Genomic DNA, 27,039 nt, shown 5'->3' with positions numbered 1-27,039 from the left:
CTGACTCCAGGTACAGTCTCGGAGCCAGCTTGAAGAGCCCCGCTGCACGCAGCATTCTGGGTATTGTAGTTTCCCCATCTCTAGAGCTGCGTGGGTCGTGTAGTGCGCGCGCGCGCGCGTCATCCCGGCCGGTGTACTTCCGCATCCTGCAGTCGTCACCTGTGCCTGTGGACTGTCCTCCAGCGGTTGTGGCCAGCGAGCAGGACGACCCCGGCTCCTGCGGATTCTTCCAGAAGACTACGGATTGCAGGCGTGGGCCACCCACAAGGTTCAGGCTTCAGCGGCTGCTCGGTCCTGGATGCGTGGAGTCTTCCGGAGTGGAATCTGCTGCACTGCCCATCTCAGAGGAGGGTCTCGGTGAAGACCCTCGGGTGGGGAGGGGGCCATGTGGGGCTGGGATTTGGGGTCCAGTACCTTTTTCTAGACAAGCTGCAGGTTAGCCTGTCCCAAGATCTGCTTCCCAGGCTAGGCTGTAGGTGTGTCCCCTGCTTTTGGGCGCTGTCTGGGAGACTGAATCTGGGGCATCCTGATGTCTCTACTCTACTCCCACTCGCCACTGAGATTGAGAGGTGAGGGACAGTAGCCATTTTCTACAGGAACAAACATCTGAACTGGTGAGATCGAGAGTCTTGGGTATTAGTCCTGAGGAGCTGCGCTCACCATAAATTTGGAAATACAACTTGCTCACTAGGACTCAGATTCATGCCTGAGGATTGCCTTTGGGGAAAACATACAAAATTGCCTGATTGAAGGGAACAACAAAGACCAGGAGCCTGGGGCCAGTGTTGAATCCTGGAGCCCTGGTGTGTGCCAAGGCTTGTGTGTGTGTGTGTGTGTGGGGGGGGGGGGCGTTGGTCCTTGTACATGTTGTGGGCTTCTGACCTTGTGTGGCTCTCTTGAGTTTGGGACCTTCCAAGAGCCTGGAGTGCAGCCAGGGGAGGACTTTCCCCCATGGCCCAGGGAAAGTTGGCTGACTCCTTGATCCTGGAGATGTGGCAAGGTCTTTGCTTTTTCTTTAGCTCTTTGAGTGATCCATACAACTCATTTTGATCATATTCACCACCCCAAATTCTTCCCAGATCCATTTGCTTTCTCTACCCACCCATCCTTGTATCCTTTTTTTTTCTTTCTTGTTTTAAAATCCATTAAGACTAATTTGTGTTGCCCAAATAGTCTTGTATATTTCACTGAAATGTGATTGGCTTACCAGGAGCTATAGATACTCTTAGAGGAAACTGTCTCTTCCTCTTACAGCAGCTAATAATGTGCCAGTTGCTCCATACTAGTGGTGGGATTTGGTGCTGGACTCTCGTCTCCATGTTGAGATTTGGTTTGGCTTGGGCTTGCACAGGTGCTGTGCATCATGTTGTAACTGCAGTGAGTTCATATGAACAGCTGCCCTGTTGTGGCCAGAAGACATTGTTTCCTTATGGTCCCCACCACCTCTGGCTCTCATGCTCTCTGCTCCCTCTTCCTCAAGGATTCCTGAGCCTGGGCTGCAGGGTTTGTGGTTCCCATCAGGGCTGAACAGTCTGCAGTTTCTTATTCTCTTCACCTTGGCCAGTTGTGGGTCTCTGTGTTAGTCATCATCTATTGCAAATAGAAGAGTCTCAAATGAGGGTGGAGAGAGATGCATTAATCTATGGGTAAGCCAGTAAAGTCATCAGGAGTTGGCTTAATACTGTGTTCATTTAGCAAAATAATAGCAGTAGGGAATCCTCTAGGAATTATTGCATGTCTAGATAGGGTTTTGTCCTGGTAACCGGTATAGGTTTCATCTTGTGGAGTGACACTTAAATCCAAGCAGAATGTGGTTGGTTTCTCCCACGATGGCTTTGCCACTATCCCACCAGTGGACGGATCTGTGTATCTTGCCAGGACAGTCATTATTGTAGTTTGCAGGGCTCACAGTTAGGTTCGATTGAGGATTACTTTTTCACTCTGGTAGATGCATAGCATCTTTTAGCAGTTGAAAACTAGAAGAGAGATGAAGCTTCCAGGTCAGTACCAGCTTGATTTCTTCATGTTTTATGACTCAAATATGTGGTGTCTTCAGTATTAGGGTCTTCTCATCAAGTTTTGGAGGGTAACCAAGAGCAGTGACAATACCTGTAATGTTTAGGGGGTGTCTTTGGGGCTAACAACTCCAAAAGAGGTAACCCGTTCCTAGCCATGGACTTTTAATTTATTCATCTGTGGTATCTAGTGATATTGTTTTGGAAACTCCATTTTTTTTACACATACTATATATTTCTATTTGTCATCTGTCTGTCTGTCTGTCTACCTATCTATCTAGAGAGATACTGAGGCATCTATGGTAGTAGGTTTCCACATGCTTTTTTTCAAAAGGCCTTTAGTGTTATTTTTCCCTCTCTTCCAGGAGTTACTATTTTTAATTTTACAATATGAAGACATTGCAGCCATTCCCAGAAGTATAACAGCTCTAAAGTTCCATGGATTCATAACCTAGGTTTATCACTCGTAAATGAGTGAACTGTTGTTCCCAGTCCTCACCTCAAAGTATGGATTTCTTTGGAATTGGCTCTTTTCTGGAGCCCTGTGCCAGAGCCTGTCTGTGAGTCCAGCTACTTCCGCACCCCTCATTCAAGTCCGGTTTCTGGTTTGTCTCTTCAGAGTCACTTTGAACAATTAGTTGTAGAACGCTCTCCCCTGAGCACACACTCACCATCTTCGTCAGAACAGTGCAGACTGCTTGTAACAGAGCTCGTTTGACTCGGTTTATGGGGCTTCCCCCGACCCTCAAACACTACGCTGTCCTGGTTACTGCTTTGTGAGTTGCGACCTCTGGCGGGCTTTGGTGTGTTCCTCGGTGTCACATTAACTCTCCTGTCTTCCCGTATGAATTTGAGACTTTTAATATCTGTAGGATATTGATGGAGATGTCGTTGTATCCACAGCCAAGGTTGGGGAGAGCTGACACCCTAAACATGTTGACTTTTCCTGCTTATTATATGGAATATGTCCTCATCCACTTTGATCTTTCATTTCTTTCCACAAAGTCTTGTAGTTTTCCTCATAGTCATCTCATAATTAAAAAATTACATTAGTATTACTTTGTTTGGATGTCATTCTCAACGTGCTGATTTCACCGCAAATTCCAGTGGTTTGGTGCTCCTGTATAGGGAAGTGATATTTTGTTACGAACTCTGTGTCTACTGCTTACAATAACCTGCTTTAGAGTTTGTTGTTGATTTTTGTGGGATTTTTCTCCACAAACAATCATGCTGTCTATAGAACAAGTCAGAGCTCTTTCTCACTGACCACTTAGAATAATTCTCTGCAAGGTTCATATGGTACACTTGGTCGACACGTCTTTTAAGTACTTTTTTTTTATTCCACACGAGCTTCCCCCCCAATATTTTAATACTTTTATTTGTTGAGGGCATCTTATTTAACAATAACTATAACTATCAGTTCATCATTGAGAGCTTCTGGTTCTGACTGTCATTTTCGTCTGTATCCCCAGCTGTCATGATCACACCTAAATGATATTTACAATTTTCTAACATTATCTCATGCCCCATTTATACTTAACTCTCCCTTGTCTCCTTTCTTACTCATGTGTGGAGGCCAGGACCCAGTCCAGGTCACGTACCTCATGCAAGGAATGATTTTCCCCTATCTTTAATTGGGAGAAGATTGACCTCTACTTCTTTCATTACTCAGCCAGTATAAGCCAGGATCCAGTCCAGGTCATGTACCTCATGCAAGGAATGATTTTCTTCCGTCTTTAATTGGGAGAAGATTGCCCTCTACTTCTTCCGTTACTCAGGCAGAGGTGGGCTTTGACCTCGTGACTGGCTCAGATCTGTGGATTTTCTTGACTGGTTAAGAATGGGCTGCAGAGATGCTCTCTGTCAGCCTGCCCACCTCACCGCTACCCTGTCCCCACCTCCTACTGAATCGGGAGACTGGGATATGAAGGGCCTTCTTCCTAAGTGCTTTACACTTTTCTTCTTGTTCCTCAGATTGGACTCTGCAAGTAGACCCTTCTCTAGGGAGAGTGTTCTGGAGAGTGGGAGATGGCCCCAGGGCTCCTGACAACCAGAGACAAGGTAAGCCCTGCCATTTCTCATGGCCCTTTCCTGTCTGCAGTCTTCCGGTGGGTGTTAGGCAGTGCCTACCCCCATCTGGGAGGTCTAACCTATGCTAACTGGAGCTTTCTATAAAATTCCTTTGCTTCACTCATGTCAAAAGCATTCACCAAGTAGTTAACTGTGATCATCGCATGGCTTACGTAACAACACAGGTTGTCTAGGCTTAGGAACCCAACGATTCCCAAGGCCTAAAGGATGTATATGAAGGCTGTGTGTGTGTGTGTGTGTGTGTGTGTAAGACATGGAAGCCAGAAATCAACCTTGGGTATGACTCCTCAGGAGTCATCCATTTTGTTCTTTTGGGACTGTGACTCACACTGGAACCTGGGCTTACTGATTCGGCGAGGCTAGCTGGCTAGTGAGCTCCAGGGATCCATCCCCTCTCCACTCCCCAGCGCTTGGATTTCAGTACCTGGCTTTCAGCTGGGTGCTGGGGATCAGGCTCAGGAGCGTATGGTTGCAAGGCAAGCCCTTTATCGACAGCTGCCTTCCCAGCCTTCAGGATGGCTTTCGAAGGATTTTGCAAACTGTAGAGTTGGAGAGGTCATTCTTAGAGGAATGTCTCAAGGAGTCTAGCCCTTCTCAGACCTAGTGACTGCAGGCCACCCTTTACTGCGCTGGGAGCTTACACTAGCCAGTAGCCTTTGAATACACCTCTTTCTCTGTGTAGAGGTGAAGAGTCTATACCTGCTGTCTAGGTGTGGCACATGGATAACTTTGCTTGTGTGGCCACCATGCTCTGTGTTTGAGCTTTTTTTATATACCTGCTCCTTGATTTATGGTGGGATGATGTCTTGAAAAGCCCATTGTAACTTGACTATACTGTAAGTAGAAAGTAGATTTAATTCACTTGGTCTACCAGGCATAAGAGCTTAGCCTCACAGGGTACCATAGAGTACCAGTTACTTACCCTTGTGATCACGTGGCTCACTAGGAGCTGCACTTTATTACTACTGACTGCACTGTACAAATGTAATGCCATATATTGTGTGCTCAGGAAGAAATCAAAATTCAGAGAATAGTTTCTGCTGAATGAATGTATGTAACTTTTATACTACTGTAAAATTAAGAGTATAGGTTGGATCATTTTAAGTAGAGGAACCATCCATACTTAAAAAAGGCAGTAGTGGCACACGCCTTTAATCCCAGCATATGGGAGGCAGAGGCAGGCGGATCTTTGTGAGTTCGAGGCTAGCCTGGTCTACAGAGCAAGACCCAGGAAAGGTGCAAAGCTATACAGAGAAACCCTGTCTCGAAAAACCAAAAAAAAAAAATAAATAAAAATAAATGTATTTTAGCTGGGCGGTGGTGGCACACGCCTTTAATCCCAGCACTCGGGAGGCAGAGCCAGGTGGAGCTCTGTGAGTTCGAGGCCAGCCTGGTCTCCAAAGTGAGTTCCAGGAAAGGCGCAAAGCTACACAGAGAAACCCTGTCTCAAAAAAAAAAAAAAAAAAAGCCGGGCAGTGGTGGCGCATGCCTTTAATCCCAGCACTCAGGAGGCAGAGGCAGGCGGATCTCTGTGAGTTTGAGGCCAGCCTGGTCTACAGAGCGAGTCCAGGACAGGCTCCAAAGCTACAGAGAAACCCTGTCTCGAAAAATTAAAAAAAAAAAAAAAAAAAAAAAAAAAAAAGAGAGAGAGAGAAAATTGGAAGATGATGCTTAAAAGCCTGGGGTCATGGGTCAGCTGATAAAATTCTTGTCTTATAAGTGTGAGGACCTGCGTTTGATTCCTCAGAACCCATATTTAAAACAACAACAACAAAAACTAAGAGTCAGGGAATGCTGGGGAGATGGTCAGAAAGTTGAGAACCTTCGCTGCAACTAGGTATGGTGGTGTTCGCCTTTAATCCCAGGACTCAGGAGGCAGAGGCCAGTGAGTCTCTGAGTTCAAGGCCAGCCTGGTCCAGAGGTTGAGTGCCAGGGCAGCTGTAACTCCAGCCCTCGGGAGTTGGACACACTCTTCTGGCCTCCCTGGGGCAGCTGCATCCATGCTCAAATACGTACATAATAGACAGACATGCGTACAAAAGGTTAGGGGATGGCAAGATGGCTCAGTGGGTAAAGATACCTGCTGCCAATCCCTGAGTTTGAGCCCTGTGATTCACATGGTAGAAGGAGAGAACCAAGTCCTGAAAGTTGCCCTCTGACCTCTCCACATGTGCTGTGGTATGCATGTACCCTCACACACACACACACACACACACACACACACAGACACACACATACACACACACACACAGACACATACACACACAGACACAGACACACACACACAGACACACACACACATACACACACATATACACACACATACACACACACACAGACACAAATAAATAAATGTTAAAAAAAAAAATCAAGTGTGGTGGTGCATGCTTGTAATCCCAGTGCCGAGGAGGCAGAGATGGGCGGATCTCTGGGGCTCACTGCCCAGGCCGCCTAGCTTATTTAATGAGCCTTGGGCCAATGACAGAGCTTGTCTCAAGAAACAAGGTAGACAGGACTTGAGAAATGACAGCTGAGGTTTTTCTCTGGCTGCCATATGCATGCACATGCACCCCCATACATATGAAGTATGTGAACACACACACACACACACACACACACACACACACACACACACACGGTCTGAATCACCTGCTTCTTTAACAACAAATCATTCTGTACAGAGTAGACAACCTAACAGCTTGATGTAACTCAGGATAGTTAATATTTATCAACCTGACTTTTTGACAGGCTCTCACTGTGCAACTCTGCTGGCCTGGAACTCACTTGTAGACCAGGCTATTTTCAAATTCACAGTGATGTACTTGCCTCTGCCTCCCAGGCCTCCCAAGTGCTGGGACCAAAAGTGTATGCAACCACACCTGGCCCTAGAGAAGTGTTCTTGATCAACAGTGGTTTTTGAAACCACAATTGTATTTTCAGTTACTCTATTGTGTATCAGATCTGAATTGCATAGGAAAATCTGAGTTGTAGATACATAACATGATACTTGAAGAATTTTGCTTGAAAGTTGAATTATAACATTAAAGGGCTGGTAGGTACAGGATACTAGTTAATTAGAAGTCAATTAATAGCCTTTCATTAAATCTTAAGGTTTTTTTCTTAAAGTCTGCTGCAAAGTATAATATGTTTTACAAACAACAATAACCATAGTTCAGGCTCCATTACTACAAAGTTCCCCATTTGATTAGAAGACTCATCGTTAAAATTTTAAATTTAAAAAATGAGGGCTAGAGAGATAGCTGTGTGGTTAAGAGATGTGCTGGTCTTGCAGAAGACCTGGCATGATGATTTGCAACCATCAGTAACTTCCTCTTCTGAATTTGCACCAGGCATGTATGTGGTGCACAGATATACACATATGCAAGACACCCATGCACATGAAAGTAAAATAAGTATATCTTTAAAAATGTGTTTGGATATGATTTATATACTGTGACATTCACCCATAAGAAATATGCAATTCAGTGGATTTTAGTATATTTTCAACTAATGTGTATCAGATTGTACAGCCTTCACTGCTAAAATGTTTTCATTACTTCCAAAAGAAATCCTTTATGCTCAGGAGTTATTCTATGCTATACTCTTTTCTCCCAGCTCCTTTAGCTACTGTCATGGTTTGAATAGGAGTGACCCCCATAGGCTCATAGATTTGAATGTTTGATTATTAGGGAATTCTACTTGACAGACATTAGGGTGTGTGGCGTTTTTTTTTTTTTTTTTTTTTGAGTAGGTGTGGCTTGTTGGAGGAAGTATGTGACTGGGGGTGGGTTTTGAGGTTTCAAGTGCTCAAGCCAGGCCTAGTGTCTCTCTCTCTCTTCCTGCTACCTGCTGATCCAGATAACTCTCAGCTACCTCTCCAGCACCATGTCTGCCTGCATGCCACTATGTTTTCCTTCATGATGATAATGGACTAACCTCTGAAACTGTAAGCCAGCCCCAATTAAATGTTTTCCTTTATAAGAGTTACCATGGTCATGAGGTCTCTTCACAGCAATAGAACACTGACTAAGACAACTACTAATGTGATTTGTGTTATATGGATTTACTTGTGGATATTTCATATACATAAAATAATTCAGTTAAAAAGAATGTGTAATGAAAGTGTCATGGGAGGGAAATCAGGTTTCTGGTCTTCCCACCAAGCAACCAATGAACTGACAGACTATGAGCAGTCAGAACCAACTTTTGTAGAATGATAGTCCAGTCAAAACTGGAAGACACTGCTGAAGGAAAAGCTGATGCTTAGTGGCAAGAGAGTGCTGTGATATTTTCAGCTGCCTACTATTGGCAGAGTTTCTCTGTGCACCAGCCGCTCTCTAGATAATCACACAGAGACGTCTTATTAATTATAAATGCTTGGCTGATAGCTTAGGCTCATTTTTAGCTATCTCTTATAACTTAAATTAACCCATTTTTATTAATTTATGTGCTGCCCCAAGTCTCATTTACCTCATGTGAGTACTTCCCATCCTGTTTGCTCTGAGTCTCATGGCATCTCCTCCAACTCCACCCTTCTTCCCAGCATTCTCTCTGCCCTGAAAATCCTACCTGGCCATTGGCCAGTCAGCTCTTTATTAACCAATGAGAGTAATACATATTTAGAGTGAACAACAGGATTATTCCACAGAAGCCTACCTACCCATAATTTGTCTGCTTGCTAAGTGACCATGAGAAAACTCAGCATACAGAGCTAAGGGAACCACAGACACAGAGCCAAAAGAATTCAAGTCAACAATGTTTTAGCAAATATTGAATCTAGTAAAGAAAAATTATAAAAAGACAGAATACAGAATTTCTAGAGCAGTAAAATATAATAACTCATGTGAAAATTACATCAGAGGAGTTCAGCAGCCTACTAGGTAGATGTACTAAAGACTCTGGAGACAGTTCAGCTGAGTATCCATTCTAAAGAGCAAAGAAAGCAAGACAAAACAAAACAAAAAAACAAAACAGAGCCATGGGGCATCACCAGGTATACCGATGTCCACAGTGGAAACTGAAGAAAAGATACATGGAAGAGGCAAAGAAACAATTTCTAGAAAGTCTGTGAAAGAAGATCTGTACATCTAAGAAGGTCAACAAACTTCAAACAAGATAAAAATTAAAAAGAAAATCCATACCATGATTTTAATATCCAGACTGTTACAACCCAAAGACAGAACTGTGGAAGCAGTTAAGTGAGAAGTAATTCATTTCCCACAAGAGATCAGTGTGGCCGGGCGGTGGTGGCGCACGCCTTTAATCCCAGCACTCGGGAGGCAGAGCCAGGTGGATCTCTGTGAGTTCGAGGCCAGCCTGGACTACCAAGTGAGTCCCAGGAAAGGCGCAAAGCTACACAGAGAAACCCTGTCTCGAAAAAACCAAAAAAAAAAAAAAAAGAGAGAGAGAGATCAGTGTGACAGTGTGACTAAGCTTTCTTATCTGAAGCCATACCTTAAAAAAGTGGAATACTTCAGTAATCTAAATATTTGCCTCAAGATCCACATGTTGAAACGAGATAGGGTCTTTGGGAGGCAATTAAGTCATGGGCAGAACATGGGTATAAAGGAGTAAGATTATAATGGGCCTAAAGGGAGCTAATTTGGGCCTTCATTGCTTGTTTGTCTTGTCTTCCTCTGAGGACAGTGTTTGTCCCCTGTGGAGGATATGAAACACCATCTTAGAAACAGACCCAGCCCTCCACAGCACTTCAGTGGCTTTCTAGTACCACGAGAAAGAAAAATGTCAGGCATTTTGTTAGAGTCTCATGAGTTGAATAACATTCCCACAGAAAAAAGATGGTTAGAGTTAGAGTATTATAGCTCTGAAGGGAAAGGTGTCCTGGCAGTCAGAAGCCAAGGATTACCTACAGCTCTGAATACTTTCCCCGGCAAAGTATTACAGTCCATGCTCCAGGAAATGTTTCTCTAATACAAGTATAATAACTCTGCTCCAACAGGGGAGGGTTCCTCAGTGAGGTTGTCACAGTTCTGCTCCACTGTGCTCTAGAGAAGTGTTACAGCTCTGCCCAGCTTCCCCAGAGTGTAACAATTCTGCTCCAGCAAGGGAAAGTTTCCCCAGCCAAAGCGTTCCACTTCTCCTCTCCTCTGCTCCAATGAGAGCTCGGCTCTGCTCTGGCAAAAGTTGTTCTGCTAAGGGAGTTTTCCTGTAGAAATGTAGCAATTCTGCTCTGCTAAGGGAGTTTTCCTGTAGAAATGTAGCAATTCTGCTCTGCTCTGGCAAAAGTTGTTATATCTCTGCTTTGCTCAGCTCAGCTCCAGGGAAAGAAAGTCATTACCACAAACCTCACTCAAGAGATTTATTGGGGGCCTGACACACGCCTTTAATCCCAGCACTCAGGAGGCAGAGGCAGGCGGATCTCTGTGAGTTTGAGGCATATTTCACGTGGCGTAATATTTTCAAGGCTCATTCTAGAAAACACACATCAGAATTTCCTTTTTAATGTCTGTATGTACCACACTTCAGTCTCCATTCATCATCAGTTGATAGACAGCTGGGGTTTTCTACCTTTCAGCTTCTGTGAACAATGTTGTTAGGAGCATTGTTCTGCAGTGTTCAGTTTGTGCTGTCGATTTTTGGGGGCCTGTAGACACACAGATGGAATTGCTGGATAGCGTGGTAATTGTACTATCAAACTGTTTTCTATAGAAATGCCATTGTTTTATGTCCTCGGCAACAGTGTGCAAGGTTTCAGTTCCTCCATACACTTTGATGACTGTTTCCTTGATTTTTGATAATAGCGATCCTAATGTCTGCATGTTAATGGTGGAAAGCTGAATTCTTTCTTTCTTAAGCCTGAGGACAAGTATAGAATGTTTATTTTCTCCACTCACTCAATGCAATACTAAAAGTTCTAGATAGAGAGAAAAAAAGGAAGAAAAAAGAGGTGAAAACATACAGATCATTAACTAAGAACTAAAACTATTCTTACTCTCTTGGGACATGATGGTCCCTATAGAAGATCTCTGGGAACTTAGCAGAAAAACTCCGTAGGGCTAGTGAGTGAGTTAGGTCTGATTGCACACAAACAGCTGTATCATATATCATGTATCTCACAGCAGTGAATATACCTTCAAACTTCGGTGTCGTCAAGATCACACACACAACACATACTGAAATTCTGAAGTGTAATAAAAAACTTTCTAGTATTTTCTTTTTTTTTTTTTTTTTTTTTGTTTCTTGAGACAGAGTTTCTCTGTGTAACAGCCCTAGCTGTCCTGGAACTTGCTTTGTAGACCAGGTTGGACTTGAACTAACAGAGATCTGCCTGCCTTTGCCTCCTGAGTGCTGAGATTAAAGGTGTGGACCACTGCAACTGGCTACCTTGTAGGATTATAATGCTGGAAATTACATTTTGTGAAAGCCCTAGTTGTCTGTGAGGAGGAACCCTAGATTGAGAAAGTTTCTCCATAGGAGGGCTGTGGGAGAGCCAGTGGAGTGTTTTCTTGATTGGTGATTGATGGCAAGGGCCTAGCCCATTGTGGGTGGTGCTGCCCCTGAGCTGTTGGGCCTGGGTTCTATAGTCTGGGTAGGCAATGTGGAGCAGGCCGGTAAGCAGCACCCCTCCACGGCCTCTGCATCCATCCAGGTTCCTGCCCTGTTTGAGTTCCTGTCCTGGCTTCCTTCAGTGATGGACTACAGTGGGGAAGTGTGAGCCCAATAAACGCTTTCTTACATACACCTCTTGATTTTGGGGCATGGTGTTTCATTGTAGCAATAGAAGCCCTAACTAAGATATATGGTAAACAGAAATTCTGGTAAAATTGCAACAATTTTTGTTGTTGTTTGTAGGTATATACAAGATTACTCTAAAACTTGTGTAGGAAGGCACAGGGTGTTTAAAAATAGCTAAAGTAACTTTTTAAGTGAAGTTTATTAACTGTGTGTGCATATCTAATCCCAGTACTAGGGAAACTGAGGTAGGAGAGTTGGAAGTTGAGCTAGAGTGGACAGCATAGCGAGAAACCCTTCAAATACAGTAAGATAAGATAAAGTGGAAGGATTCGGTCTTCTTGATTCCATGCCCTGCTAGATAGCTGCAGTAATTAAGTCGGTGGTGTTCTGAAGGTCTTGTATATGCCTAGATCAATAGGGTAAAATAGGCAACCCTGCATATCTGGGTTCCATGTACGGGCCTGGCACCCACATGGAGGGAGTTGTCTCCAACATACAAAAGCAAAGTTCAGGGTAGAAGGGCCTGTAAACTTCATGTGGTTGCACCAGGTCACCGCATTGTTACCGTCTTGGTCCTGGGTAGTGACTTAAACTGGTTTTTAACAAGGCTGGTTCTTTCATGAGCAGGAATATGTTTTTGTTATAGACATTAATGGCTTTCCATGACGTGGCTGTGGCCTTCAACCAGGTGGAATGGGAACTGTTGAGTCCTGCTCAGAGGATCCTGTACAGGGAAGTGATGCTGGAGAACTACAGCCACCTGGTCTCTCTGGGTAAGGCCATCCTGTGTTAGGTCTCAGAGTTTACCTGTGGGCATCTTAAACATCTATGTAGCAGCCAAGGTGTTCTGTTCTTTTGAATGTCTATATTTTGTAGTGAAGTTTTGTGTGCATCTGTGCGTGCGCGCGTGCGCGCGCGCGCGTGTGTGTGTGTGTGTGTGTGTGTGTGTGTGTGTGTGTGTGTTTGCAATGACTGACAATGTATTTCTAGTCCTCTTTCTAGGATGCACCCTTCAAATATGGGAGGAACTTTATTTATCCAAGCACAGGGCATGATCACCCTGCTTTTGACCCAGAATCCTCTGCCCTCGTTCATTCCTTCTCAGCATTCTGATATTCTTTCCCATCTCTGAACTTCCCTTCTGGGTGTGTGGCATTTTCTTACATTGCCCTGGAGTTAAGCCTCTAGCCTAAGGTCTTTTTGGTTTTGTTTCTTGCGACTAGGAATTGCATTTTCCAAACCCAAACTCATCACACAGCTGGAACAAGGGGCAGAGCCCTGGAGAGATGGCAGTGAATGCCTTCTGGACCTTTGTCTAGGTAAGTGGAAGACTGTGCAGGTGATGACGATGCCGGGCACTGAGGAGCTCAGCAGGCCGGGAAGGCTACTCTGGCATGCTAGGGGGAGCTCTCCTCCCTGGGCTCCAGGGAAGGCTGTGCAGCATCCCCTCCCTCCTTCTCTCCCTGCTTCCCTGCATCCCTCCCTCCCTCCCTCCCTCCCTCTCTCCCTCCCTGCCTCCCTCTCTCCCTCCCTGCCTCTCTCTCTCCCTGCCTCCCTCTCTCCCTCTCTTCCTCCCTGCCTCTCTTCCTCCCTCCCTCCCTCCTTCCCTCCCTCCCTCCCTCCCTCCCTCCCTCCCTCCCTCCCTCCCTCCCTCCCTCCCATGCTTACCAGGAGAGGGCTCCTCTGGAGCTCTACCTCAGCAGGGCACCTGATTTCTCTGCTTGGTGCCAGCAGCACCTTTAGGTTCTTCTTGTCTTCTTCCCAGACTCACTTTTGATCTTTCAAACAGTACCCGCCCTTCCAGACTAACTAGGCTGCCCCTGCTGAGTGCTCTTCAGTTTCTGTTCTTGACTCGGCAACTGCTGTACACCACACCCATCCTGTAGATTCCCATAACTTTATTTTCTTTGTGAATGCTTAATCAAGATCACACAAAATGTGAAGAACTGTAGCAATCTGGCAGCCCTGTGGGCTAGGAGCCCACTGTCCACCAGGGGGCAGGCTCGTGCCTTCTCAGATTGGCCTGCTTCTCTACCTCCTCTGTTCACATTTGGTGGCTGCCTTTATCCTTCAGATACCATGTGTTTGCATGTTTGTAAATTTCTTCACTCATTGTGTGCACCCCCCCAGTTCCTGACAATTAAACAGTGTCACTCTGTACTCTTTCATGACACTGTGGAAGTATGCAGGAATCATAGCCAGACTGAAGTAGCTGGTTCATACACATTTGCAGCCTTGGATGGATTAGATATGGCAAACTGTGTCTGAACAGGTAAGAGAATGCACTCCAGTGGCAATGTGAGAATTCTCTGAACATATCTTTACCAACATTTGGTATTGTCTGACCTCATTCCCCCATCTTTTTGGACGCCCCTGGGGTAGGTGGCTAATACGAGCATCTTCTCATGTGATCTGTGTCCCCTTCTGGGAGAGAGTTGATTGCTTTAGACATTTGCCCACTTTTCAGTAAAGTTGTTTTTTTTCCTCTTTTGTTATTGATTACAATTGTAGAATTTCCCTAAAACATTTAGGCCTATATGAATAAATATATAATTATTCATATAATTTTATATGAATATTAGAATGTATAGGCAAATTTCTGTCTGGCTTATCCTTTTTCATTCATTTATTTTTACTTTACTGACATTTAAAATTTTTTTTGAGACAGGCTCTCACTGTGTAGCCCTGGCTGGCCTAGAACTCCCTATGTAGACCAGGCTAACTTTACACTCACAGAGCTCTGTCTGCCTCTGTCTCCTGAGTTCTGAGATTAAAGGTGTACACCACCATGCTCTTATTTTTTCCTTCTAAATAAATCATATGGATGTTATGTTTTATATCAAATTTTGACTTTGTAAAAGAATTTTATTATCTGAGGTATATTAACATATAATAAAATATTATTAAGATATGAGTATTAAGAAATAAGGCATGTTTTAAAGGTATAATAGACTGTATTGAAAATGAAAATCAATACGTTTTGTTACAACTGACACAGCGAGCATGTCCCTCATTCCCAGACTTTCCATGTGCCTTACCACAGCTTCTGCTTTCCAACCCTCCTGGTCCTCCTGTTTCTTTCTTTTAAAAAAGCAGAGTGTTGTATTAATTCTTGGAGAATTTCATGCACACAGACAATGTATTGTGATTATATTCGCCCCCATTTCTCTCCTCTCACTCCTTCCAGACCTCCCCAGCACACTTCCCAACTTCATGTCCTCCTTTTCTTCCCTTTTAAATATAACTCAACACGTCCTGTTTGCGTTGCCCATCTAGTCATGGGTATGAGGCCATCCATAGAGTGTGGCAGACCTACCAGGACCACACTCTTAAAGGAAACTGACTCTCCCTTCCTTCCTCAGAAGCCATCAGCTGCCAATAATATCTCCTCCTTTCTAATCTGTTTTCCCTGATTATAGATTTGTTTGAATCTTCCAGAATTTATGTTCATTGATTCATACAAGATATAACTGTTTTCTACACTTAGCATTATTACTTGCAAATTTATCCATGCAGTACACATTCATTTTTTATTAGTGAGTAGAGTTACTTTATATTGATCATAACTTACTTAACTACTGACTTGTATCTTAGTGTTGAGCATAAATAGGGTGTGTATTTCTTAAAATGACATCTAAATAGGGCTCAGAATCTAAGCCAATTCAAGATAGAATAAAAAATATCACTCATCATCCCAAGAGCCAGGGAGCTTGAAGATGACAGTGACATTCAGCTGACTAATGGGAGGGTCAGAGGTTAGACTTCAGAGCCTGGCGGATGCAGGACTGTGAGCTTAGCACTTAGCTGAGGTAGGAGAGCAGCAAGATCAAGGGAAGCCTGGGTAGAGTTAGTCCAAGGCCAACCTGAACAACTGTGAGACCTTCAAAGTAAGATATAAAAAGAGGGCTGGGGGCATAGTTCATGAGTAGAGCTCTTGCCTAGCATGCACAAGGTCTTAGGTTCAATCCCTAGTACTGAATAAAAATGCATGCTAAGGATTTTCAACCTATTATAGTGCACTTGAAACGAAAGTATAAAAATACCAGCAAAGAAATAGTTTATGTAAAAAATAAATTTGCAGTTGTGTTACTGAAATATACAACAGAAAATATGAACTCACCGGATGGGCTTAGCTATAGTGTTGGAATGATGAATAGAATCAGTGAACTTGATTATGTCTTAAGACAGAGTCTCACTCTGTAGCCCAGGCTGGCCTTGATCTCATAGGGATCCACTTGCCTCTGCCTCCTGAGTGGTGGGGTTAAATATGTGCACCATTACATCCAAGTGGAATTGGTGGACTCGATTCCAGAACAATAAAATATCATAAATCTGAACAAAGAAAGAAAATAGACTGAAAAAAGAATGATTTCAGTTACTTCTGGGATTAAAAACCAAGAAAACAGCATTTATGTCATCAGAATTCAAAAAGGATACTAAAAAATATTTGAGAAAATGATGGTTGAAAACGTATCAAATTTTATAATAGATATAAACATATTGATACAAGAAGCCATAGAAACATTAAATAAACATATGCATAAATACTGAGACACATAATAATTACAGTTCTGGAAACTAAAAAAGGGAAAAATCTGGAAGGCAGCCAGTGAGAAAAAAAATGCCTTCCCTATAGAGGATTTTTCATGTGAACTAATTAGGTCAATAAGGACATGGCAAGAATTTTCTTCAAGTGCTGAAAGGATTGTAAATTCTATACCTAGCAAAACTATCCTTGAGGAATGAAAGGAAAATTATACATTGATACTATAGAAATAAAGAATTTGTGACATATATTATGTTAAACTATAGGTAAGGAAATTCTTCAAAGAGAAGAAAATGTAAAAGAAGTAATCTTGCTCTCATCCACAAGACCAAAAAGCAAACCCCCAAATAACAACAAAAAGACCATTAAAAATAAGAGAAGTCCTGGAGCAGGAGCATTGGAAAGGAGAAAATAATAATAAAGAGAACAAAAATGGTACTACAGTAGAGTGTCATTTACTTCTAAAATTTTTGTGGTCCTATTGATTAAATCATAAGTTTACCTTTAAAAAAAAAAAGGTATGATAAGAGTGTGGAAGATAAAGAGACCTAAGTGAGGGTAACGTTTTCTATACTTCAAGTGGTAAATGTCGACAGGTATACTGTGGTTCTTCCCCTCGTGGGCTTTTCTTTGTGCCTTGTGTGTTAGGATTAGGCTATTTCTGTCTACACTAACAGAAGGAAGAGTAGGGTGATAAACACCAAGTAAATTGCAAACTAGGAAGACAAATACCAGTAACGCCCAAGGCTCACAAATAATCCCCTTGGGCTTGTTCTGCTCCCAGGCTCACAGGGGCAATGGCCAGGTCCCCCACCAACTTGAGGCAGGGCTTCCATTCCTAGGATTCTACCAAGCCACATCCCATGCCATTAGCCAGGAGTGGAATGCCTTCCCAGAACCACCATTGTACCCTCTGAAACCAAGCACGGAGGTCTGATGACCCCCTCAGTTGTGGACTTCACGTCTGTGGTGGAAGTGACTTTGATTTGATCTGGGGGGTCATTCTCCCATTTTTGAAGCACAGTGCATGTTTACATCAAAATGGCTCCATTAGAAAAATGAAATACTAAAGAACCAAGTTAGTAAATGAACGGACCAAACAGTTCTCAGAAGAAGAAATACAGGTGAACAATATATGTATGAAGCAGTGTTCAATCTTTAGCCATCAGGGAGCTGAGAATTAAAGGTTCTTGAGATTCCATATCACCCCCATCAGAATGATTATCATCAGTAAAAACAAAACAAACAAACAAAAAAACCCAGCAAATGCAAGTGAGGATGTGGGGCAGAGGAACTTCTGCATGCTGCCAGTGAGAATCTAAACAAAAGCAACATCTATGGAAATCAGTATGACATGTCCTCAAGAAACTAAAAATTGAACTATTATGTGACTCAGCTCCATCACTCCTGTATATACCAAAAGGATTTGCAGGCACATGAGTGCAACTGGGAATCATGTTCAACAAAATAAGCCAGAGTTAAAAGACAAATAGTGTATGTCTTCTTCTCGTATATGGAACCCAGATATAAAATTCTCTCTCTCTCTCTCTCTCTCTCTCTCTCTCTCTCTCTCTCTCTCTCTCTCTCTCTCTCTCTCTCTCTCTCCATGTGTGTGTCACAAAACTTAACAGGGTGTCAATCATAAAGGTGGGGAGGACACTTAAGAGAAGTAGGAAATAGAGAAGGTGATAGAACACATGTAATAAGAAAGCAGAAGTTGGACTAAAGAACCAGCTAGATAGAGGTGGTAGAGGGAAGATAGTGGAGAGGAAATGAGAGGATGTAATGACATATATGTATGACGGTGCTATGATGAAAACCCCTCACCTAAAAAATCCGTAATACTAAAAACGTGAGTTCTTCTATCCAGAGCTGTGGAATCCAAGGAGTATGCCAGCCTTCCTTCACTGGGTCCTGTTTTCCTGTTCTCTTCTGGCCCCAGCTGCAGTGTTTCTGGTGCTATAATCCCACGTCCGTTGCAGGCTTCTGCAACTACTGTGGTTACATGGTGCATGAAAGGCTGTTTAGCGACATTCTTAGTGTTCTCTTTAGGACAAGCTTTCTCATCTTCCCAGTATGCATAAGCAGAGAACTTTTTTTTTTTTTCTTCTTCTTCTTAACAATTCAATTAATTTCTTCTTGCATGTTCCATTAAGTGGTAAGGATAATCCAAGCTGCAACTTTAATACTTTGCATAGAAATCTGCTCAGTTAAATATTTCACTGTGTATAAGGGCTACTCTTCCACAGAAAATGGAGTACAGTTCAGAAACTTGTTTTCCGTATTTCCTACCATCATTCCCTTTAGTGGCAATCTAGGCCCCTTCAGTGTGTACATCACAACTTCCCTAGCCTCTTTCACTCTGTTCTGAAGCAACTGCTATGTTTTTCCATGTGACAGAAACATGTACTTGTTGGTACCAAAAATCTCTTTTTCTTCAGAAAGACAGCACCGGTATCAGCAGGATGGAGGTGTCCTAACTCTAGGGCATCGGCTCACACAGTTATGGAGGCTGACAATCCTCACGATTTGTAGTCAGTGAGCTGGATTTCCACAGGAGTGTTGCAGTCCCAGCTCAAAGGCATGTGCGCCAAGGCTTTTGCTCGAGTTGGGAAGTTGAGAAATGATTTCTAAGTAGGAAGGCACTCAGGAGAGGAATTCCCTTATTGGGAGAAGATCAGTCTTTAGTCGTGTTCAGGCCTGTGCTTGCTGGGATGAGAGTCACTCATGTTCAAGAAGGCAAGCCCAGTTGCTTTCGGCTGAAATTTGCCACAGGTCTACACTGCTAAGTGAGCTACGAGGGAAGATGCTGTGCTTCACTGGGAGCTGTGCTTAGATCAGTCACCACATTAACACAGGGCACACAACAGTTCCTGCCCCTGCTGCTGAGGACACAAAAGCACGTGCAGTAAGCATGACTAGTATGTATGACCAAGTGGGGGTATTGGTAAGACAGGGCAGGGGGTATCTTTTTCCTCCCTCAAATCATAGGTAAGTAGTCAGCAGTGTGTACCCAAATTTCAGCTGTTAAAAACTCAAGAATTAAAGAATCTCTCTCTCTCTCTCTCTCTCTCTCTCTCTCTCTCTCTCTCTCTCTGTGTGTGTGTGATTTGATGCCAAATATTGAACCCAGGGCCTTGTGGATGCCGAACAAGTTCTCTGCTACTGAGCTATAAATATCTGGTAGCTAGAAATACAAGCAATAGCCAAGAGTTACATTAATATGGGCAAGCTACCTTACCAAAATAAATGAAAGTTTAGTGAGCTGAATTAGAACACACTTACTGATAGGAAACTGACCACAGTAGGAGCTTTGGTGGCGAGGTCTAGGGACCAGGCTGAAAGTTAACTCTTACAGTTTGGAAGGCCGGGAGGAACAGCATTAGTAATTGTAAAGAAGAGCCTGTTCAACCAGCAGGGACACCCAGAGAGCTAGCTCACTGAATAGTTTCCTTAGGAGGAAGAACAGTGGGACTTAGGTGCTAGGAAGGGGCTTCATGGCAGTTATTCCCCTCCCCCAAGTCTTATTGGCCATCTATTTATTTATTTCTAATAAAAATATTAATTAATTAATTAATTTTACATCCTGGCCACAGTTTTCCCTTCCCCTCTCCCCCCAGTTCTCCCCCTTAGTTCTCACCCCCAATCCACTCCTCCTCCATTTCTGTTTAGGAAAGGGCAGGTCTCCCATGAGTATCAACAAAACGTGGCATATCAAGTTGCAATGAGACTAAGCACCTCCCATGTATTAAGGCTGGACAAGGTGACCCCGCATGAGGAATAGGGTCCCAAAAGCCTGTAAAAGAGTCAGAGACAGCCCCTGTTTCCACTGTTAGGAATCCCACAAGAGGACCAAGCTACACAACCGTAACATATATGCAGAGTGCTTAGGTCAGCCCCATGCAGGCTCCCTGGCTGTCGGTTCAGTCTCTATGAACTCCTTTGCACCCAGGTTAGTTGATTCTGTGGGTTTTCTCGTGATGTCCTGGACCCCTCTGGATGCCAAACTCTGATTTTAGGTCAGGTCAAATGAATCACTGATGTGGGTCAGGGCTCAGGAAGCATCTCTGGTATAAGGTTCCACAGTATGTATTTTAGACTCTGTGGATGTGTTCCTTGTGATGACTCCTTTTTGATATTGGACTGTGAAAGGAGATGTGAGTGGCGCATTAGTAATTGACTATGGTCCAACAACAATCTTAAACAGTTAGCAGACCTGTTGCCGATGACTCATGAAATATGTCTCACCTGTGTTGGTCATAAAGAATCAGGTAGGTCTAGAAAGGCTGGACATTCTGAGTCCTCAGTCAGAGCTCATTGGATTTTATCATCAGCTCCAAGTAGATAAGAACCAGTTATAGTGGGACAGGTATACTGACTTATCTCCTAGGCAAGTACTGTTATTAGAGGGAAACATTTCTCTCTTATGACTTGAAAATCCAAGGAAGTCTGGGATTAATTGGGTTACTTGGAGTCAGATTCCTTTTAGGGGTCGCAGGTCTAGGCCATGGCGCCTCACTTCACTGTTGAATCCCTGCTGACTGATAAGAGAGACCCAGCTTGTTTTCCTCGTTTGCTTATGGGTGAGGGAGCATTCAGTTTAATATCACACATGGTTCTCTAAGATGTTTTTATACTGCCTCTCCCATTTGGGGAAATCTTTAGGGAGATGACTTCTCTATGAGGAGAGTCACTTCCTCATAGAACAAAGAAAATCAATGATGAAATAACTCATTGAGTAAAAGCAAGTATTTGTGGATGTTCATGCCACCATGAGTAACTAATTGTAGTAGTTTACATGCTGACATTGCCCACGAAGCTTTTCAGTGTTTTGGTTTCCTGACGTTCAGAGCTGTGTGAAGACTATTTGCAGTAGAGTATGGGAGATAGGCCTGTAAAGGGGGTGGGTGAACACCTCGGGAATGACTGTTGGGGAAATGTCGCTGTCCACCGGCATCTCTGAATCTAACCACTGCTTTCTCTTTAGCAGAACCCAGGACAGAATTAGAGTCCTGTCTCTCCTGCCCGATATCCTTTGCTAGTCCAGAAGTCCTCAGAGTGTGTGTGATGAGTGGACACTCCCCTCAGACTTTCCCAAGCCCACGAGCAGGCAGCAACCTCCAGCCAGAAGCTCCAGACTGTTCTAGCGGTAAAGACCAAGAGGGAGACTGCAGCAGTGACGCTCTGTTGCAGAGAGCAAGTCCGTCGAGGATCCTGAAGACGCTCTTTAGCCCGTGCCAAGGTCAGGCAGTGTACTGGGTAGAAGGCAACAGGAAACAAACAGACCTTGACCTGGCCCCAGGAGGGACCCCTGAGAAGGCAGGCACAATGTCGACGGGGTCCGACGAGTCAGAATCTGGAGCAGTCATAGATGGAGCATTTCCATTAGAGCTGAACGCTGCCGCTGCCGCAAGCCTGTTCAGCTCTCAGAAGCATCATGGATATCCCGATTGCGGAAGAGGCTTTTGCCAGAGGTCAGACCTCGTGAAGCTCCAGAGGATGCACGGAGGGGAGAAGCCTTACTCATGTTCCGAGTGTGGGCACCAGTTCACTCAGAAGGCTTCTCTCACTGTCCACCAGAGGAAGCACTCGGGAGAGAAGCCGTATGTGTGTGGGGAGTGTGGGCGAGGCTTCATGTATGTATCCTCTCTCAACAACCACAAGAAGATTATTCACTCGGGAGAGAGACCCCTGGTATGTCCGGAGTGTGGGCGATGCTTCCGCCAGAAGGTAGACCTCCTTCTTCACCAGAGGACTCACCTGGACAAGAAGCCCTTCGTGTGTCCCGAGTGCGGCAGGGGCTTCTGCCGGAAGGCCTCGCTGCTGCAGCACCGGTGGAGTTCCCACTCGGGCGACAACCCCTTCCTGTGCTCGGTGTGTGGGCGAGGCTTCAGGCTGCTCTCCAGGCTCCTCACTCATCAGGTCACACACTCCGGGGAGAAGCCCTATGTCTGTGCGGACTGCGGGCAACGCTTCGGCCAGAAGGGCACGCTCATCCGACACCAGAAGACGCACACCGGGGAGAAACCCCACGTGTGTCGCCAGTGTGGCTGGAGTTTCACCCAGAAGGTCAACCTCATTAGGCACCAGAGGATCCACACAGAGGAAAAACCTTACCTGTGCCCCGAGTGTGGACGCGCCTTTGAGTTCAAGTCACTCCTCACCAGGCACCAGAAGACGCACATGGGGGAGAAGCCTTACGTGTGCCCCCAGTGCGGCAAGGGTTTTAGCCAGAAGTTCAACCTCATCGGGCACCAGAGGATCCACACGGGGGAGCTGCCTTTTCTGTGCCCGGAGTGTGGCCGTGGATTTGTAAAGCAGGCCACGCTGATCAGACACCAGAGGACCCACGCACGGTGGGAGAAGCCTTACCAGTGTCCCGAGTGTGGACGCGCCTTTGAGTTCAGGTCACTGCTCACCAGGCACCAGAAGATACACACAGGGGAGAAGCCTTATGTGTGTCCTCAGTGCGGCAGGGGTTTCAGCCAGAAGTTCAACCTCATCGGGCACCAGAAGACACACACAGGGGAGAAGCCCTATGTGTGTTCCCAGTGTGGCCAGAGTTTTAGGCAGAAGTTCAACCTCATTAGGCACCAGAGGATTCACACAGGGGAGAAGCCCTTCTTGTGTGCCGAGTGTGGGCATGCGTTTGGAAAGAAGGTCTCTCTCATCAGACATCAGAGGACCCATGGGGAGCGGAAGCCTTACCAGTGCCCGGAGTGTGGACGAGCCTTTGAGTTCAGGTCACTCCTCGCCAGGCACCAGAAGACACACACGGGAGAGAAGCCTTACGTGTGCCCCCAGTGCGGCAAGGCTTTTAGCCAGAAGTTCAACCTCATCGGGCACCAGAGGAGCCACACGGGGGAGAAGCCTTACCCGTGCCCCCAGTGCGGGCGCGCCTTTGGCTTCAAGTCTCTTCTCACACGACACCAGAGGACACACTCTAAGTAGGAGCTTCCCGCCAACTGCATGTGTGTGTAAGGACTGGAATGGGATGTCACCTCTGACTGGAGGACTCAGTCCAGTCCACAGAGAAGCTGTTTGTTTGGGCGTGGCCTTGGCTTTAACTCTGCCCTCGTTATACATACATCAGCAGACCTGCTCTAGGAAGAAGCCGATGTGTGCAGGGATTGCTGGGGTCGGGGTGGGGCGGGGGTCTCACCACCACAGACCTAGGAGGAATAAGTGTGGCCATCAGCTCCTAGCACGAGAGGTGTTTGCCTGTCCTTTTCCTTCCTTTCTCCAGGAGCATGAAGCTGGCAGAGGTCACTAGCGAATGAATGTCCCATTTTCCTGAAATGGAATAGGGGGAAAGTCCTCACTTGTTGATGAAATTGTTGGTGTATGGTTGACTTTCTTCAGTTAGCAGTGTGGGTTTTTTAGGGCTCCCTAACAAAATACCCCAGGCTTAGGCAAAAGAAATGTATTTTGCCAGGTATGTGGAGCCCGGGAGTCCTCTCCCAGACCGGCTGAGGTATGGCTCCTGCCTCCCCTCTCTTCGGCTGGTGGATGGCTTCCTCTTGTGCTGTGCTTCCACTGGCCGGTCTCCTTTGCACAGGCTTTCGTGGTGCCTGTTCCTCCCAGAGAGGGCCACACCAGAGGACCTTGTTCAACTTTGATAACTTCTTTAAATGTCCTGCTCCAAGTCATATCACATTAGAGGTGAGGCATCAGTATTTACATTGTGGGGAATATGATTCAGTCAACAGCTGGCTTTCTCCACAGCACCAGAGTTGTTATTTGGACATACAAAATACATTCATATCATCCCCAGACCTCAAATCCTTAACTCATATCAGCATGAACTCTAAACTGAAAATCTCTAATATAAATATCTAAATCAAATATGGACTTTAAGTCCAGTTCACCTGTAAGCCATATTTCTATTTGTAATCCTATGAAATCCTACATGAAATTTGCTTCCAAATTCCAATGGCCAGACAGGTTTAGATATTCTTATTCCAAAAGGGAAACATTGGAAAGACCTGAGGAATGATGGGTCCCAGTGTCAGGTAAAAATTTAGCAAGGCAAATTCTATGGGACCTTAAGTCTCAAGAATAATATTTGACACAATGTTTTGTCCCCTGGCTCACAGGAATGACATGTAATGGTGTGTGGGCCGTGGACACTGAGGAGACACATTTGACCTCACTCCAGACCTGTTCTCTCTGGCCTCTGGTCAGAGTAGTAATCCTGATTTATGAGTTTATATGGAACCACATTTCCCCCTTTTTCTTCTTTCTTTTCCTTCCTTCCTTCCTTCCTTCCTTCCTTCCTTCCTTCCTTCCTTCCTTCCTTCCTTCCTTCCTTCCTTCCTCCCTCCCTCCCTCCCTCCCTCCCTCCCTCCCTCCCTCCCTCCCTCCCTCCCTCTCTCTCTCTCTCTCTCTCTCTCTCTCTCTCTCTCTCTCTCTCCCTCTTCTTTCCTTTCTTCACCAGGCTGGCCTTAAACTCACAGAGATCCACCTGCCTCTGCCTCCCCCAAGGGTGTGAACTCTTCTTTTTCCGTTTTTTAATTTTTTAAAAAAATTTTTGGTTTTTTGAGACAGGGTTTCTCTGTGTAGCCCTGCCTATCCTGGAACTCACTCTGTAGACCAGGCTGGCCTTGAACTCACAGAGATCCGCTTGCCTCTGCCTCCAAGTGCTGGGATTAAAGGTGTGCGCCACCGCCTCCTGACACTCTTCCCGTTTCTTGAGGATGAACACATGCTCGTGACTTGGCGCCGCACTAATACCTTCTTTAGACTCTCAGAAGCCCTGCAGGCTGTCTTGGTTTTGCCCCGGTCTCTTTCCTTGTCCACCCAGGCCAGAGAGTGCTGGATGAGATGGCTGACGGACTCTGTGGCTCACACTCACACTAATCTCTTTAGAAATGGTTTCTAGCCGCCTACTGTTCCCTCCCAAACACACTATCATAGCTTTAAAAAAACTATATGAATATGGGGAGAATTTTCCAAATTTTAAAGTTCTAATCTTTTTTTTTTTTCCCTCAACAATCCCCTCAATTTATCTCTGTCCTTATGCAGCAAGGGCAAATAAGGCCATAGTTTGGTCATCCATGTGGAAATCTCATGTGAGTATTTTGTACTTACATTGCTTAAAATACCTCCATTTGGGGCCAACAAGATTGCTCAGCAGGTACAGGCATTTGCCACAGAAGCCTGAGGACCTGAGTTTGATTCCTGGAATCCACACAGAAGGAGAGAACCATCTCCACACATTTATCCTCTGACCTCCACTTATGTGCTGTGGTAGTGCGCACCCTCAATCATAACGACAATAAACACTCCGTTCTGCAAAACACTGGGATTCAGTTCAGCCAAGTTCCTTGTCACTATATAGCAAGGATACCAGTTTTAATACCAAAATTTAATTAATTTAATTAGGTGTGCCTGATTCCTGAGACCTCATCAGGATCACCTTACACCTGCATCTCAAACAGGTCTAGCTGCCACATGTTATACAGTTCCGAGCTACTAAGACATTTTTAATGGTTATGCCTATAGCCTGCTCTTGGTTCAAAACTCTGTATTCACTAGGGTTCTCATAGTACTTCCCTGGTTCTTTCTCCTCCTTTTCTCCATTCTTCCCCCAAACCCCAAACCTTCCTACCTTCATTCTTTTTTTGAAACAGGGTCTCATGCAGCCCAGGAAGGTCCTGAACTCACTATGTAGCCCAAACTGGCCTTGAACCTGATTCTTTTACCTGCACCCCCCAGTGCTGGGTTACAAGTATGTGCCACTGTGTCCAGACTTTCCAGTCTTATAAGGATACTTCATATTGGATTAGGACCACACCTTATAAACTTTTGGGCCTCTTTAAATGTTCTGTCTCCAAATACAGTCACATCATCAGAGCTTTAATACACGAATTGGGCTTGGAGTGAAAAAACAATTCAACACAACACTGTTCCCTCTACATCTGTAGAAGTTGACCAGCCATCAACTCCTGCCGTAAGGGGTCTTCCTGACCATTCCTCTCCCTTCTCCGCAGTGGTGAAGAGGGCAGAGAGCACCAGTAAATGCTCCGCTCTTCTGACAAGGAGGGAGGGCAGTTGCATTTTCTCACCACTGGTGAGACAGTTGACTGCTTGTTACACCACAGTCCTCTGTACTTTACAACCTTTTTTTTTTTTTTTTTAAATAAACTGGTTCTCTACAAATCTGCACACCCAGATGTGGGCCATGTTGTGATCTACTGCAGAGGATTCCAGGGTATTGAATCGCTTGGAGTCATGGAGGATTTCGCTGCACATTTATTCTGGATTCTGTCTGTTTAAAGTGAGTAATATTGTTGTCTTGAACCTGACCGTCCAGAAGGTTCTCCAGTGTCTGTCATGAGAGGGCTTCTCACCACACATGCAGCCTCCCTAGCACAGACTGAAGGGCATTTGTATTTATTCTGTCTCTGCATCTCAAAGGCCCTTCTTTTTTAGCTGTGCCCATACGCCCCTGATTTAGCTCAAGGTGTCACACCCTTCTGTCACAAACTTCATTTAGTCATCCAGCCAGGATGATCTGAGGTCACTCACCTTCATATCTAACTCAAGGCAATGCTTCTTTAGTCCATTTTTTCTAATCTTCAGAGTCCAAATGCCCCCAATTCTGACAAACACCTGCTCTAGGATTGGTCCCAGTCTGGTCCCTTTGATAGCACACATTTACCATAGGATAAGTCTCCCCAGGCCTTGCAT

General features: G+C 44.8%; 1 protein-coding gene across 5 annotated transcripts; it reads left to right on the top strand.

The window, feature by feature from the left end:
- The first annotated feature begins 119 nt into the window (after positions 1–119).
- Positions 120–26,475, top strand: Znf169 (zinc finger protein 169). 5 transcript variants are annotated; one of them, XM_006992296.4, is made up of 5 exons: positions 120–357; positions 3,990–4,076; positions 12,448–12,574; positions 13,025–13,120; positions 21,338–26,475. In XM_006992296.4, exons 2-5 carry the CDS (start codon positions 4,044–4,046, stop codon positions 23,296–23,298), a joined length of 2,217 nt encoding a protein of 738 aa, XP_006992358.1. In that variant the 5' UTR covers positions 120–357; positions 3,990–4,043; the 3' UTR covers positions 23,299–26,475. The 5 variants fall into 5 exon arrangements, with proteins under 5 accessions (XP_006992358.1, XP_015841391.1, XP_076429386.1 ...); XM_015985905.3 differs by having other exon boundaries at positions 21,335–26,475; XM_076573271.1 differs by having other exon boundaries at positions 120–371; positions 21,335–26,475.
- The last annotated feature ends 564 nt before the right edge of the window (positions 26,476–27,039 follow it).

The sequence above is a fragment of the Peromyscus maniculatus genome, chromosome 5, assembly GCF_049852395.1.
Source record: "Peromyscus maniculatus bairdii isolate BWxNUB_F1_BW_parent chromosome 5, HU_Pman_BW_mat_3.1, whole genome shotgun sequence".
NCBI lineage: Eukaryota > Metazoa > Chordata > Mammalia > Rodentia > Cricetidae > Peromyscus > Peromyscus maniculatus.
This window is presented reverse-complemented; position numbering and strand designations above follow the sequence as displayed.

Excerpts from the sequence above, each read along its gene's own strand:
- Znf169 (XM_015985905.3), top strand. The coding sequence starts at position 4,044 with ATGGCCCCAGGGCTCCTGACAACCAGAGACAAG. Across the intron at positions 12,575-13,024 it reads CAGCCACCTGGTCTCTCTGG|GAATTGCATTTTCCAAACCC; the intron begins GTAAGGCCATCC and ends TCTTGCGACTAG. Across the intron at positions 13,121-21,334 it reads CCTTCTGGACCTTTGTCTAG|CAGAACCCAGGACAGAATTA; the intron begins GTAAGTGGAAGA and ends CTTTCTCTTTAG.